General features: G+C 37.2%; 1 protein-coding gene across 1 annotated transcript in view; it reads left to right on the top strand.

Annotated features, from left to right (window-relative positions):
- The window catches only part of LOC114652825 (glycogen phosphorylase, muscle form), a 93,612-nt gene that overhangs the window by 27,382 nt on the left and 48,766 nt on the right, over nucleotides 1-17,464 (top strand). The window contains exons 8-13 of the mRNA XM_051919819.1: nucleotides 2,221-2,364; nucleotides 10,802-10,894; nucleotides 10,986-11,132; nucleotides 11,946-12,109; nucleotides 13,417-13,531; nucleotides 14,730-14,831. Coding sequence (XP_051775779.1) covers nucleotides 2,221-2,364; nucleotides 10,802-10,894; nucleotides 10,986-11,132; nucleotides 11,946-12,109; nucleotides 13,417-13,531; nucleotides 14,730-14,831 — 765 coding nt within the window. The remainder of the gene's footprint in view (nucleotides 1-2,220; nucleotides 2,365-10,801; nucleotides 10,895-10,985; nucleotides 11,133-11,945; nucleotides 12,110-13,416; nucleotides 13,532-14,729; nucleotides 14,832-17,464) is intronic.

The raw sequence follows: 17,464 nt of genomic DNA, 5'->3' as shown, positions 1-17,464 counted from the left end.
TTGAATGAGTCCAAAGCTGTAAATCTGTTTTGTAATATACTATATTCAATAAATATATGTCAAAATGATTTTAAAAATTATATTAATCTTGATTTTTTTAATTCTATTTGTTCAATGCAGAACTAGCCATAAGCAACCTTTTAGTTAAAAGTATGACATCTCCATAAACCTTATGCTGCATGAATTTCTTCTGTTTTCAGATAGAAATTATAAACAAATACAATGCTTGACTTGTAAACCTTTGTAGTGCATTTTTGCTTACTGTGAAACAAATATAATATACAGTATATTTAGGTGTTTTGCATCTCTTTGGTTAAGAGGACAATACAAATTTGGCAGAAGTATTGCTTCATAACTATTTTATTCTGGCTTTCTTCTTGCCTGGCACCTACTGCTTCCATTATACATTTTGACATCTGTGGCAGAGCGACAGGCACTGGGCAGGCTCCTGTCAATCATGGAGAATCCACCGTATCCACTAAACAGTGTCATCTCCAGACAGAGGAGCAGCTTCAGCGACAGACTGCTGTCACTGTCCTGCTCCACTGACAGACTGAGGAGATCGTTCCTCCCCCACACTATGCGACTCTTCAGTTCCACTCGGGGGGGGTAAACGTTAACATTATACAAAGTTATTGTCTGTTTTTACCTGCATTTTTTTAATTTTTTTTATCACTCTTTAATTTAATATTGTTTCCTTATCAGTATGCTACTGCCAAATTATGTGAATTTCCCCTTGGAATTAATAAATCTATCTATCTATCTATCTATCTATCTATCTATCTATCTATCTATCTATCTATCTATCTATCTATCTATCTATCTATCTATCTATCTATCTATCTATCTATCTATCTATCTATCTATCTATCTATCTATCTATCTATCATTAGAGGTCCTGACACACAGCGACTCAATAATTTAAGTGGTTCTTGAAAATAAATGAATACATTTACAAAATGAATGCACATACATTATTTGCTTATTTTTACTTCTCAAAGACCTCCCTAGAAGCAACTGATACTGGATTTAATAATAGTGTGTGTAAAAAATGTGTTCTTATCCAAATGCCAATATTGATAAATCAATATTTCTACTTAAGAACTTTCAGTTTACACAAAACTCGAATAAAATACGCAGAATCTTCAAACATTAAAACACCACAGTGATAGAGAGTAGAAACAACCTCAAGTCCGGATAGTAACATGAAAAAATCAGCTCATAAAAATCTGTGCCACCCTTTTCCATTTACCTGAAGAGACAAGTTCAATGAGAGATTGGGAGAGTAAATGTTTGATAGCTGGCATTGTTTCAGTGTTAAGCATCAAGTTCAAGTCAAACAGGACTCTGCTAACCTCTTAGGAGTTCCAAGCTAGCCTTCTTCAGTCAGCAATTGCTGGATGTTATCATAGTTTATTGGTAGTAGCAGCTGAATTATTCATTTTGCATGTGCAGACTTCCAGATGATTCAGCCGGCAAAGTTACAAGTGTCAGTGATGCAAAGTTAGTCTTTTACCTAGCTGCCAGTGAGAAGTTTGTAGGTGAGGATCTCGCATAAAATAGTTTCTTCTGATAAACATATGTCTTAAGAAATTCTGCAGAATCATCAAAAATGAGTTTACACTGAGAAGAAAAAGGGATGGAGAGCATAACTGCCTCAGAGGTACAGGAACCTGAGTTTGACCCCTTGTTGAATGACATTTGTGGAGAGGATCCACAGTTTACCCTTGCTTACCTGTATATTGGTTTTCTCCGGGTACTCCAACTTCTTGCCACATTCCAAAGATGCGTAGGTTAAATTAATTCATATTCTGACGTATTCCTGTCTAAGTGAGCACGCTGACTGATGGATAGGATTTCCATTCTACAGTATGTGGCTGATGTAGGTGCCAGTTTCTGCTACTCTGTTATAGAAAAAGAGAACAGAAAACATGGATGCAAGGATTTTTCTTTGATGGGTTAACACTGGCAGTGTGAACATAATCAACACCCCCATTTGCCGCCATAATATGATTAAAAAAAAAATTTTGGTTACTACAATTGAAAGGAGTTTGTACTGGAGTTATAGTAAGTTAATTAGCTGTTAATTATTTTCCAAGCCACAAATTTTTCAGTCACTTGAAGAAAAGGTATTCTGTGTCTGCTCTTATTTATATATAGTTTTTTTTTAACTTACCATATTTCCTAATGTAATAACACTTGTTTTATTCCAATAACTAGTTCTTTGAAGGTAAGGAACTTCGCCTGAAGCAGGAATACTTTGTGGTTGCAGCCACTCTTCAGGATATCATTCGCCGCTTCAAATCTTCCAAGTTTGGCAGCCGTGACCCTGTCCGCACATCCTTCGAAGCTTTTCCTGATAAGGTGAGGAGAAGATGGCTGACCTCATTATTGCAAGATTTATGCTGAGACAAACATTCTGTGATGAGCTGTTGTTTTTGGCACATGAGGTTTATTGATATTTTGTGTACATGTCATAAGGTTTATTAATCACTGGAAGCGTGAAATGTTAAGTATTTCTGTAATGAATCTTGAATGAATAAGTGCACTAGTTTTGTGAGTAGTGTGACTGTTTCACCACTGTAGAGGAATTGGGCTCCTTGTCTTTCTAGAACTTGCAGAATGTTCCCATGTTTACTTAGGTTTTCTCCGGGTACCCCAGTTTCTTATCACATGCTGCAGATGTACGGATTAGACTGACTGGTGATTTGAACTTGAGTGTTAGTGTGTGGGAGTGTTGTGCAGTGAGCCAGCATGTCATCCAGGGTTGGACCATACCTCTGACACTTCACTGTCAGGATAGGCGCCAGTCTGAAAATGAATTATAAACCGCTGCTGCTGCTGACACTGCATCACCAACAGTTGCATCTACATCTACATCTACGTCTGGTACACAGGAAACACCATGAGTTGTAAGCGTTTTTAACCAGAGTAAACTTTTGAGTTTCAGGATAGCTCATTCGCAAATCACTACCAGGACATCTAAAATATTATTTATTATTTTGCTTTTGATAGAAAAACATTTGAAATGGATGACTTCTGTGTAAGATAGCATCCATCCTTGCTGTAAAAATTTTGATAGTTTTTAAGCAAAATGATCCCTTTTATTGGATAACTAGAAAGATTACATCTTGCCTCGAAAGCGTGCATATTATAATCAGGAATGGGCCTGATTGCCTCGAAAGCTTGCATATTGTAATCTTTTTAGTTAACCAATAAAAGGTGTCATTTTGCTTAACTTCTCACCACATCCATAATGGCTGACATCTTGTACTACAGGCAGTTTTTAAGAAACACTTGCTTAGTCTTTGATTTATCTGAAACAAAAGCTAGTGCCACCTTATCAGGATCCTGAATTTTAAACAGCACAACAAGTCCATTAATGAGTGTTTAATATATTGTAAAATTCAGGTTGGAATGACAAGGTTTTAATTTCAACAATTTTAGCAACATCCTCCTTGAAGAGAGAGAGAGAGGTTGCTGCACCCACCACATGATAAACCAACTCAGGATCCCAGATTAGGACCTGAGTGCAGCCATGCAACGGGCGACACCTCAGCAACACACTAGTTCAGATGGAATGGAACCAGTGTGAGGTTTTTTATGGTGGCTGGAGTGCCAATTCTGCTACCAGCTCCCAAGTTTTTCCCTGCAGGTCAGAGGGCCACCATGCAGGGCTGGATGCAGATTAACGTCATACCCAGGATGGAGCAATTGCAGGTTAAGGGCCTTGCTTAAGGGCCCAACAAAGTAGAGTCACTTTTGACATTTATGGGATTCGAACCGCCAACCTTCCAATTGCCAGTGCAAATCCCTAGCTTCAGAGCCACTGAATAACAATTTATCAGTGAAATAAAGAACGAAATGAGCTATAAATATTTATCTACTTAAAACAATATCAGAAAATAAGGAATCCAAAACACCCTTGAAATTAAATAGTTGTTTCAAACCCTAAAGTTTCAGTATTCTTTCCTTAGCAGTATGCACTGAAAATAAATAAAATTCAAACGTATGTTTTGGGTGACTCAGGTGCTGCAGAAAATATTCCTTGCTTCTGTGTTGGTGTACCAATATAACTTTCACCCTCACCTTATTATACTTAAAATATTAATTCAAAACACTAATGGGAGATCATTTGGCCCAGGGTTCATAAAAAGTCTCAGTTCACCCTTGCAGATTGACAATGAGGAGCATATTTCATTTGCAGACTCTGAAATTTCCAAAGTAATGCTAGGGATCCCTTGGTTATCTTGACAAGAAAATGATCAGAAGTTACAGTAAATTAATTGGAATGGACTGATTTCTTGGCAAGGATTAAATATTGATAGCTTGACCCTTGGCAGTCAAGAAAAGAAATATGCCCAACTCACAACAAGTTCAATAATGTGCAGTTTTGGCAAATTTCTACTGATGTTTTATGAAGAATTTGAGGTCCGTAATATGTCTAGTAACATATCTAAAATGTTACAGAATAGATTTTTAGAAATTAAGGAAGACAAATAAGTGTTGGATAACCTAAAAGATTTATTTAGTACAGCATTATTTAGTACATCACCGGTGTTACACCAACATGATTGTTCATTACAATTTGTGAACTTGAGGTAGGTGCATATTATCTTAAGAAAGGGGGGCGTTTTATCTCCGTGTGTCTCTGATACAGGTAAACTGCACCCACAACCATTCTTTTCAAAGAACCTCTCCCTAGATGAACAAAATTGTAATGTGAAAAGTAGGGAATTTTTACCCATTAATTTGGCCGGACAATAATGGAGGCATTGGCTGGAGGTTATGAAGTTAGTGATCACACACATTTTAGTTATTTAATGACAGCCATACACCTCAATAATAGACAAATATTTGGGGTATTTTTGGGGTAAGTTTTTAATTCGGTAATTTATTATCAACCTGGTAGTAAGAATGCAAAAGTGGATGTTCTGTCTCTCTCTTTCATACCCACCTTGAGCATGGGAAAGCACTTTATAAATAAAATGTTTTATTATTATTATTATTGTTATTATTATTATTATTACATACATCAGTTTGATTTAGAGGAAAATGAGTGTGAACCAGAACCCATTTTTCCACGACAAAAAATCCTTGTGGCATTAGAATTGCTTGACATAAATGATTTACTGATGAATGCGTTAGAAACAAATCAGTAGTGAAGCCAGAAATTGCAAAGTGGTGTACCTGGAATGAACTGGATGGGCAAGCAATAAGCTGTTCTGCAGCGTTGTAGCAGCTTGGTCTATTGATGATTGAATTAAGGTCCGGGTGAGGGTGGCCTTCATAAAGTTTTCCATGGCTCAGTTTATTGACAATCGAACATTAATCAAATATAAGTACTGTATTAAGGAAAGAGCCTTGCTTCTGAATGCAGGAGGCCTGGCTTATGGATGGCCCCCCATAGCTTCATCCCTGAAATAAACTTTTCCCCTGAAGGAATTCACAACCATTTATTTTTTGTTTCTGACTCCATACATCAGAAAGTATTGTTTTAGAGACAGGATTCTTTATCTCCTGAGCAACCATTAATTCTGAAAACCAAATAACGTACTGTTAGATACCTCTAGTGGTACTCATTTAAAATTATGGAAAGGATTATTTCAATGCGAGTCTGGTGAAATCTTTTAATTGTTGTCTACTAGGTGTCCTTCAGCTATTGTTGGCACTACATATAGCATGAGAGGACATCATAGTGGATTTTATTATATATCTTCCCAAGGTTATATATTACCAGTTTGGTTGTGGTTGTTTCTTTGTGCAATTCAAAAAAACTTGTTGTGCACAGTTAAACTAAATAAGTAAAACTGTAAAAATAGCTTATTTTAAAGAAATACGCCACCCAAAAATGACATTTTTTCATATGTTACTTACCCAATGTAGCTTGTAGTGATGCCCTTCTTTTTATGGAGAATGGACATCACAACACAATAGAACAGGAGCTAATGGTGAACAATGTAGGAAAATAGCAAACAGTATAAAACCATCCATGAAAAAAAGCATAATTCATATATCAAGTCATCCAATTGTTTGCTCACAAACAGCGCGTATGCAGAACACATGTATTTTTTTCTAAAATATTGTTCAATAAATACTTTCAGAAAATGAAAGTAGTCCACAAGCAAGAAGCCTCTTTAGACAGGATCTCACTTTTGAATTTAAGAAACAGCACACTTGACCGATGAATGAGTGGTGGATGCAGTTATTCAACAGTATAGAGAGAAAACAAAATTACATGAAAAGTGTCATGGCTGGTGCCACTCAGTGTTGTGTTTTTCAATTTTGAATTATTTCATCAGTCCACATGTCATGCTCCTGTCTATTCTTAACTTTTCCTAAATTGCTGCATTTTAAATGCCCATGTTATCCACTATTATCAAAATTATTGAACATCATTTCCTAGATGTTAATTGCTGCCTGCCTTCAGCAGACATTTATCAAATAGACAGTGAAAAATATCTAAGTTATAATCACTCACATTGTTTCACTACATGTGATGAAGAAAAAACATTCTGACAACTGTTGGTGCTCCAGTCAGTTAGACAAAAAATGACTTTAAAGTCACTTGAAATGGCATCGCAATGTTTTTCACACAGTGTGGATTATGAAGTTCACAGCATGAATTTGATGATGGGAAGTGAGAACATGTGAAATAGCACATAATGGACAGAGCCGTGAGTGAACGGCAGCTCACTTGCAAAGTTTTTACAGACACAACAGATTTGACAGTGTATGCAAATTTGAGAATGAAGGACGGGCTTTCTTTGAGAAAGTTGAAGGACCAATGTAATGTGGTACTTGACCAGAAATGAGTAACCTTTTAGGAAAAAAAAATGATTTGAGCACAGCTATATTGAAATAAAATTGGTTTGTGTATTAAATTACATCCACACACAATCTCACGTATAGAATCACATGCATAAGTTGATGGCAGATGCGTACACACACAAAGAAAACCGACAAAACTGACTGTTTATTCTTGTATTTGCATACATTGTCATGTCTGCCATGTCTATGAAAACGCTGCATTCACTCATGGATCATTCCATCCACAATGAGCCATCTTGTGTGTTCTCATTTCCCAATGACAATCTGGTGCTGACTGTGCACTTTGTATACTGAGAGATTTGTGTTGTGAACTAGGAGTCCCAAGAACTAAAGAGTTCCGAAATGCATGGTTCCAAATAGTTCCAGTAATGCCCACTGGAGGGGTATATCACTGTCACTGTAATGAGGGTAAACACCAGATCTTTAGGAAATAAGAGATTTATTCTTCACAGAAAGTATTCCAACCACAAGGAAGCTCTGAGAAGCACAAAGGCAAAATAGAATTGCCTGAAACAGGCAATCCAAATCAAATAAGTCCTAAAAACAGATTCCAAAAGTAATGACAAAAAACGAAGCAGAATGTCAAAGATCCAATAATTACCAGAATTAACAATAAACACAAGTACACATACCAAGTCCCTAACACATTCACAATGATCCACCAGGAACTGTGGGAGAACCTCTGGATTTATAGGGCAGCTTATTTTTAACTAAAAACAGAGAATGATGCGCATAAATAACATAAATCAAAGAATCAAAAATAAACAAAAGAGACATAAAACATAAGCTTATGTATATGTCTGTATGTATAAATATATAACAAGCATAACTAAAAACAGAGAATGATGCGCATAAATAACATAAATCAAAGAATCAAAAATAAACAAAAGAGACATAAAACATAAATTTGAACACCAGCCAACGAAGGAACCCTGGCTGAGACATGACACTTTGTATGGAACTGCAACATGTGTTGTAAGTGAGGGCAGACATAGCCGCTGATGAGCAAGAGACCATTGTTATATACTTAGGGAGCTGTCCTATACAACTTTGGTTGCTACAGCTTTGTGATGTTATGATTGTCTTGCAAAGTATCATGGGGTGCTGAGAAAAAAAAAACTTTGTCTAAGAGAGCTACACATTCAATTTTCAGGGCAAAAATTCTGCAATTAAGATCACGGGCAATCCCAGCAAGTTCAAGTTTGTGAATTCCTTCAGTCAACACTAGTGATCAGTCATACCTTAGCGATAATATCTGATTCAGCCAGAAAGTGTCAAGGATCAAGACCAGATATTGTGCATATGCTGTAGACTACAATTGATTTAACCATTTTGTAGTGTTTTTGCTGAATGCATGTTCAAAAACTAAAACTGTTAAGTTTAATCTTAATAAGACAATTTTAGTGATCAATTTTTAACAAAAAAAATGTTTCCACAAGGAACATGAAGACAAACCAATAAAGGCAACAGTGTAACCCAGTGGTGCATTCACCTCTTTGTATGCCCCACCCAAGGCCTACACCTAGATGACCCAATCCCATCAAGACCCCTTGGAGCAAAAACAACAAACAGTGATATATGGGCAAAGGGGAAAAACAATAGAGAAATATGAAATTAACCACATTATATGAGCAAACTAGAAGAATTTAAAGAACAATATCATTGGGACCCACATAGCCAGGTTCTAACTGACTGAGCTGAGGCAGACCAATTCACGATGGATTTAGCTAAAGCATGATTGACTTGGCATGTGGGCAGTTCAATGGAGAATCAAATTAAAATATAAGGAACACTAGTTGTTAAAAGTGTCAGTAGAGAGGCAAGGAGTAATTTGCTGCTATAGTGGCAAGACAGAACAATTCATGCTGATGAGAGTGAGAGTAGAGAGACTGAATAAAAGAGGGGTCTGGGGCACCAAAGTAACATTCACAGAAAGAAATGATGAGAGAAGGAGACAGACTTGTATTCAAAGAAAAACCAAAAAACAGGAGGGTAGTGCCAGAACAAGAGTAAGAAGGTGCCAGGCAAGCCATGCGAACAGAGGTGGCAAAACAGAGCAGAGGAGATACCCGTTAAAAATGTTTCCAAGGGGTGGGGTAAAATCTGTTTTAAGTTATGCGAGTTAAGAATTGGGATTTTTGGAGTAAAATGAACACTCCTCAATATATCATGCCAGGAACAGGGCAAATTTGGAGTAGATGCTGCAGAACTTAAAAAAAGATTAACTGGGGTAAACTGTTTATAGTCAAGTCAGTTGTGGAGCAACGAAGCAAGGTTAAAATTATTTCATCCATTTTTAAGCCACAAGTTAATCCTGAAATTTAGAGAAGTAATAAATTTAAAGAGAACTGTGCAGTGAAATAAATAAGGCACTAAGAAAGAATTGGCTAAGTAAAAAAAACAGCTGTATAATTCATAAAATGCACATAATTCCAGCACTAACCATAGGATTTATGAGAGCAATGGTTAAAAAAGATATTAGGGAAGCTAAAAAGCACTAACAGGTAAAAAGGAGAGAGTTGATTGAAAATGATTAGTATTTTCAGTACTTTACTAATAGAAGAATGGTCAAGGTGTGAAGTGTAGTGTGTAAGGAACAATTATGCTGAGCTAAAATATACAGTATAAGGAAATAGTGAATGCCCTAACATTGCATTTTTCTCTAGTTTTCATTTTTGAAGAAGTTGATTACCGCCCTATATAGTAAGAGGGACTATCATGAGGTACTTGTTGAAATTGTAGAGGGAGAAATGCTCTTTAGATTAAAAAGGACGAAAAAAGCAGATTGCTTGGATAAAATAATATTTACCCTAGAGTGCTTAAGGAAGCTAGTGAGTACATAAAAAGTCTTGATGCAATGTATTTTTTCTCCCCCAATAATCACTGCACACTGGAGAAATTCCTAACGATTGGAAGTTAGCAAATGTTAACCTTTTATTTTTAAAACCTATCTATTTTTAAATAGACCAATAAACTTAACATGCACAAAAGATAAATTAATGGAAGCACTTAATAAGTAAAAGACTAAGCATGACTTTGCAAGAATATGTATATTGTTGGGCAGCCAGCATGGATTTAGACAGTGGATCATGTTTCACTAATATAGTGTAAATCTATGAGGAGGCAACAAAGGCAAATGATCAGAGAGGTGCGTATGCCAATATTTACATTGATTTTCAGAAAGGCTTGATATGAGGTACCACATGAGAGGCTGGGGATTGAATTAAAAGAGGTGGCAATTTAATGTTCAGTGTGTGCAGAAAATGGCCGATGCCTGCCAAGTGGATTTGTGCATCAAGTATTTAGCTAGTTCATTGGCAAGGTTATGGTGTGCAAGACTGTTTTTGGGTGCCAGCCATGGATATTTATGCTCCTAGACAACTATTGCAGTTTCAAGTGAGGCACCCATCTAAACCTCATGGTTGGTGAAAATATATACTTGTGGTTTGTTACAAGTGTCTCAAGTGTTGTGAGCTTCCTTAAAATGTGATAAATTCCTGCCATTTAATTAAAGAATTTGTTATATCTAAACTTTCATGGAAATCTCCAGGTGTTCAAAATAACTGAACGTGCTGTTTAAGAAATAATCCATAAAAAAACTTATCAGTTTATGTTCTAATAAAACTCCATTATTTTGGATAAATGAACCACTTCAATGTTACGCCACCAGTGCTTACAGTGGTGTGAAAAACTATTTGCCCCCTTCCTGATTTCTTATTCTTTTGCATGTTTGTCACACAAAATGTTTCTGATCATCAAACACATTTAACCATTAATGAACCACTTCAATGTTACGCCACCAGTGCTTACTGTATATGGACGCAATGGAGAAACCTTTAATATGATTTGTGATTCAGCATAAAATGAACAATGTTGTGTCAACTTCTCTGTTCTAAATTATATATATATACAGTATATATATAAAAATATTTTTTTTACTTGCATTGAATTTATTTTCTGACATTTTTAGGTTGCCATCCAGCTGAATGACACTCACCCGGCCCTGGCAATCCCAGAGCTAATGCGTGTTCTTATGGACATTGAGAAGCTAACCTGGGACCAGGTAAATATTAATGCTCTTTACTTTAATTATTTTTTTGTTTTGTTAATCACTGTTTCCATTCTGAAGATACTTATCTATATTCTTGTTCCAGGCCTGGGATATAACAACCCGTACATGTGCCTACACCAATCATACCGTACTGCCTGAAGCTCTGGAGCGCTGGCCTGTCCATTTATTCGAGTCCCTGTTGCCACGACATCTTGAGATTGTTTATGAGATTAACCAGAGACATCTTGATGTAAGGGGTTTAGCCAGTATATCAAGTGTGCAAATAGATACAAATACATAAATGTTTGTTATGTAAACCATTGTAAGTGACATTGTTGTTCACCAAGGATAGCAGAACCTTGTACAATAAAATTGGGGAACTCTTTAACAGAATAAACAAAACATCTTGCTACTGTCAATATTACTATTACTGCTATATCCATTTCTCTGTAGCCTTTGAGCCAGTAGGTACAGTATATTAAATGCTGTCATGCAGTATGTTCGTTATAGGCACAAAAGCCAAAAGTTCCAGGTGGGAAAAGGAGTGAATGGTGTAAGTAAAGAAAATGTGCAGCTAGAATAAGAAGGGGCTACAGAGATAGAAATGGAAGACTACAGGGAGGAAAGCAATAATGGCTGCAACTCTGTGAGTGTAAAACGTGAAGTTTAATTACTTGTTCTGCATTGACATTACATTCTTCTGTAAGTTCATTTCTGTATAGTCTACTCCCTAGAAAACACCAGCTGTATACAAATCAGGCGTTGTAGTGTAGATCATTAAACTTGTAAACTGTTAATACTGTACGTACCTAATTTTTGTAAGAAGAGTGAGAACTGGTCATTACATTGCAGGCTATCAATTGAAGCCTTATTTTGCAGGTTGAATATTTAACTGGTAAATTCCTATCCTCTGGATGTCTAATTTTCAGCTAAGTGTTGGTTCAAGTAGGTGAAAAAGTTCTGTGAAAGCATAACTTTTGCTTATTAGCTTATTTCTGGGACTTTCTTTGTTATTCTTTTAAATGAAATTACTGCCTAAATGTGATCATCTCTTTCTTCTCAGAGAATCTCGTCTCTTTATCCTGGGGATTGTGATCGTATGAGAAGAATGTCCCTGATTGAAGAGGGTGATGTAAAGAGGATCAATATGGCTCACTTGTGCATTGTTGGAGCCCATGCTGTCAATGGTGTGGCCCGAATCCACTCAGACATCCTGAAAGCCACTGTGTAAGTTGTATGTTTATCCCCTTCAGTTTCCTCTATATGCTCATATGATGTAAGTGTGTAAATCTGTTTGACAATGTATTTTTTTATTTTTTTTTTACAAATTATATTTTTTTCTATAACTTGCTTGAGCCACATTGTGGCACAGTGGTTTGAGCTGTTGCCTCACAGCTCCAGCAACCTAGGATTGATTCCATGAATGCTCTCAGTATCATTGCATTCTAATTTAACAAATTTTTTTATCACTTTTTTATTCTGGCTAAACTTAACATATGAATTACACTTGCCTTCCAAAGCTTGGAATATTTCTACTTATTTAAAAATTTTCCCTTGAGATATGGGCACTGTTCTTCTCTAAGAACAATGTTAAAATTATAATTTAGAACGTTTTGTTGTGAGCTGTAAGTTTTTTCTTGTCATAGCTCCATGACTTAAATATAGTTCCTTGAGATACTCAAAAAGATGTTTTAATGGCATGGTCAAAGTTAACATTTGAATAAGTTTAAGTTTCTTGAGAGTCAGCATGAGAGTGTGATGCTGCCAATCTGCACGTGCCAAGGTCTGTTGGTTAGGAAGTCCAAAATCCAGCTGCTGAGAGTGGCACCAAGTCCTAAACTGAGCAGGTTCGTTGTCAGTTTTGCTAATACAACAGTGTTAAATGCTGAACTGTACTCAGCAAACAGGACTAGGGCATAACAGGCATAACAGGATGGTATGAAATGCAAGGGATATACAATAGCAACCTATGTGGAACAGTTGCATTATGCAAACTGGTGTTGATCATAACTATCTGGAACATTTTATTTAATGTGTTGCTACAGTAGACTTTTAAAGGATTTTTTCACAATAGGAATAAGTGCTACTGGCCTGTGTGCCAATGCCGTCAAGGATAGGGAGATAAGAGGTCATGATGATGTTATCATTTGGTAATAAATGAGTATTCATCACTAAGTTTTCTCATAAATAATTACCATATGGGGAAAACTCACAGATTCATGTGAAATTAGAAACAGCATATATGACAGTAACAAGTAAGTGAAATAAATAAACTTTGTAGATTGCAAAACTATTTTGATATCTCAAGACCATAAAATAAGTAACAGTATCCTGGTCCGCAATATTCAGTCATACACCATATGCATAATGTACAGTATATGTTTGTTTTGTGCAGTTATAGCAGAACATTTTATTTTTTCACAACTTTTATTCACAATTGATTTCAGCTTTCAAATTTTATTCTGTGATTTCAAAAAATAAAAATGTAGGGAATATTTTTTAATTGTTTGCATGTATTTCTTTCTTTCATTTAGTTTCAAAGATTTCTATGAATTGGAGCCTCATAAATTCCAGAACAAGACTAACGGTATTACTCCTCGTCGCTGGTTGGTACTCTGTAATCCAGGCCTGGCTGAAGTCATTGCTGAGGTAATGTATTGATTTTGCCTATGTAGTGTTACATTGGTATTACTCGATAAGTTGCCAATTACAATATGTAACTGTATGCTGGAGTTCTTGCTATTTTATGGTTTATATTTTGTAATTTGTTTTGCTTTTATCAATGCCTTATACTTTGCAATTATTACTCTGAGATCTGTTCAACCTTATATCTTGTGAATAAAACAAGGAAAGCAGTTGAGAAAAAGTGGAAAACTGAAACAAAAGAATTATTGCTTTGCACCCTCCCCCACCATAACCTATCGTCAATGGGGGAGGAGTGAAAGCTTCAGATTTGTCAAAAATTTCGATCTCCGGTTTTCAACGGATCTCAACGTTTTAGGGTTTCCTGATACTGAAAACATTGATATCTCAATGATGGGTGTGTGTATGTCTGTGTGTGTGTTTCTGTTTGTCACTGGTTCTTGGGCATGGTCTAGTTTGGGTAACTTGGTTCATAGGGCACAAAGCCTACTGACGCTCACGTCCGAATGTTTTTCTTTCATTCTTTGTTCTTTTGAAGTCTCACTACTTTCTTGGATGAGATTTGTTAGAAAATTAAAGTTCAAAGATGTACTGTTTGTTTGATTTTTCATCAATAAATTGTCCTGTGGAGATTTTGAATGTTAAGGTGACCTGGGGTTCACTGAGGTTAAGTGCTTTAACTTGTGCCTATATGCTGGGCAGACTTTGCTGGAATAGGCCTTGGGATTGTACAAGTCCATGATTCAACAGCAGTATCATATCTTTTTATAAATATGAAATCTTCTTTCTTCCTTCAATGAACTCAAGTTCACTTCACTTTTTTTGAGTCCCAGACTCCAAATGAGCATTTACTAATCTTCTTATCAAACAGTGAGTGATTGCCCTCTAGTGGTACCTTTGTGACAGAGACAGCATTTCGCCAGTGCAGAATCCTATACTCCTGTCACCTGACTAAAATTTCAGCCATCCGAGTTCTCTGTAATATTATGTTAGACGTCCAGTTTTTGTTTTTTCTTTTTTTACAGTATGGTCATAGATGATTTCTTCATACATGATAATAAATAAGCCGTCCTAGAAACAATTAAACCATACTTACATTTTTAAACTTTGAACTTCTCTAGTTATCAGTCAAGCATATTTCAAGTATTAGTAATGGTGGATTAAGCCAAGAAATCTAATAATAAATGCTTTGGTTACCTTATAGAGAATTGGTGAAGACTACATCCGGGACCTTGACCAGCTTAGGAATCTGCTGAAATTTGTGAATGATGAAGCATTTATCAGAGATGTAGCGAAAGTAAAACAAGTGAGTGCCCATCTATTACCTTACCTCTATGATTCCACTAGGTTTGCATGGGTGCTATGAGAGCATTCTAAAAATGTGAAATCATTCTCTGTAGAGATGTTTCCCACATACCTTTCATTACTACAGATTTCATAACATTTACATTTACTTATTTGCTTGTCACCTTTTTCCAAAGTGACTTACAGTGTTTGAGATACAATTGGGTACATTTCTTTTTTGGTTTGTCCACTTGGATTACAGGCTGGTGAGATGACTTGCTTATGGTCACACAAGGCCTGGATCTTGGAAAAATGCAGAGGTTCTACCTCCACTCTGCACAGCACTCACAGTAACTGTACAGGACAGCCACGATATCCAGCAACTTTGGAGGGATCCCATGAAGTCTCAGGATGTTGCACAGGGCAGATCGATCAATGCTTTATGAATGCTTTACAAAAATCGACAAAGGCTGCAAAGAAATTCTGCAGATATTCACGTTTGCGCTCCATAAGAACCCTCAGTGCCAGGATGCAGTCGATGGCAGACTTTTTAGGTATAAAACCAGACTGCTCTGAACGTTGGTCGGTGAACAATGATCAAGGATCCTATTGAGGATGACTCTAGCAAGGACCTTACCCGGCACCAAGAGCAATGTTATCCCCCTGTAGTTGCCAGAATTCAGGCAATCGCCTTTCCCTTTCCAGATAGGGACAACAAGTCCTGTTTTCCAGTCAGTTAGCATGACGCCCGTTTCTGAAGATCCAGCTTATGTCCTGTAGTCTACCACCTACTAGGAGAAAGAGGCTGGATTTGTCCAGACTCCATGATCAGGCTGTTTCTAATGAGTTATCACACAATTTTTGCAAGGAACTTGCAGACTTGGGTGCGACTGCTGATCCTAATCTGATGTGGGAGTCCTTCCATAACAAGACCCTGAAGGTTGCTGAGGGTTGTGTTGGTGTTGCTGGTATTCCCAGAAGGAGGTGTTTCATATTGCAGGGCATCCTAGATATTATCGAGAAGAGTCACAGCGCGCAGCTTGATGGCAGCTCTGGTCTTTAGAGGGAACTGAGAAGGATAGCTGCAAGGGCTCTGAGGGCAGATAAAGTGGCGTTTGTTAGAAGAATCTGTGAGCAAGTGACACGCCATCTGTGGTCTAGGTGACGCATGTCCTGTTTACAGAGGATTCAAAGCATTATGTACATCCGAATGATCCAGTGATGCAATGGTCCTTACGGATGATGCTGGAATTATGACCCGATGGGCTGGCTCCTTTGAACAGCTGTTTTATAGCTGATCCTCCGTTTAGGGCGTTGGACATCTCTGGGTCCACAGTTCTTGAGACTAATCCTCCAATTAGCTGTGAACCACCCAGTCTCACTGAGATTGCACAGGTGGTGAACCAGCTGAGGTGGGGAAAGGCTGCAGGGATCTGTGGTTTCTGGGGTGAACTTCTCCAAGCTGGTGGTCAGGCTGTCCTCCTTGCAAGTTAAAATAAAGAGGTTATTACTTTATATAACATTTCATTTCTGTATTTTGGGGTATTTTTATTTTAAATAATGATTCACATCATAACAAAAGGTTTAAAATATTTTCTAGATACACCACTTCTTGCTTAAATTTGACTGTCAATAATAACAGTTGATCAATAGATTTGAATATAGCCGATCCATCTATAGTGGGGCAAAAAAGTATTTAGTCTGCCACCAGTTGTGCATGTTCTCCCACTTATAAAGATGAGAGAGGCCTGTAATTTTCATCATAGGTATACCTCAACTATGAGAGACAAAATGAGAAAAAAAAATCCAGAAAATCACATTGTCTGATTTTTGAAGAATTTATTTGCAAATTATGGTGGAAAAAAAGTATTTGGTCAATAACAAAAGTTCATCTCAATACTTTGTTATATACCCTTTGTTGGCAATGACAGAGGTCAAACGTTTTCTGTAAGTCTTCACAAGGTTTTCACACACTGTTGCTGGTATTTTGACCCATTCCTCCATGCAGATCTCCTCTAGAGCAGTGATGTTTTGGGGCTGTCGCTGGGCAACACGGACTTTCAACTCCCTCCAAAGATTTTCTATTGGGTTGAGATCTGGAGACTGGCTAGGCCACTCCAGGACCTTAAAATGCTTCTTACGAAGCCACTCCTTCGTTACCCAGGCGGTGTGTTTGGGGTCATTGTCATGCTGAAAGACCCAGCCACGTTTCATCTTCAATACCCTTGCTGATGGAAGGAGGTTTTCACTCAAAATCTGACGATACATGGCCCCATTCATTCTTTCCTTTACACGGATCAGTCGTCCTGGTCCCTTTGCAGAAAATCAGCCCCAAAGCATGATGTTTCTACCCCCATGCTTTACAGTAGGTATGGTGTTCTTTGGATGCAACTCAGCATTCTTTCTCATCCAAACACGACGAGTAGAGTTTTTACCAAAAAGTTCTATTTTGGTTTCATCTGGCCATATGACATTCTCCCAATCCTCTTCTGGATCATCCAAATGCTCTCTAGCAAACTTCAGACGGGCCTGCACATGTACTGGCTTAAGCAGGGGGACACATCTGGCACTTCAGGATTTGAGTTCCTGGCGGCGTAGTGTGTTACTGATGGTAGCCTTTGTTACTTTGGTCCCAGCTCTCTGCAGGTCATTCAC

The sequence above is a fragment of the Erpetoichthys calabaricus genome, chromosome 1 (assembly GCF_900747795.2).
Source record: "Erpetoichthys calabaricus chromosome 1, fErpCal1.3, whole genome shotgun sequence".
Taxonomy (NCBI): domain Eukaryota; kingdom Metazoa; phylum Chordata; class Cladistia; order Polypteriformes; family Polypteridae; genus Erpetoichthys; species Erpetoichthys calabaricus.
Note: the sequence above shows the minus strand (reverse complement) of the source record. Positions and strands in the feature narration are given on the sequence as shown.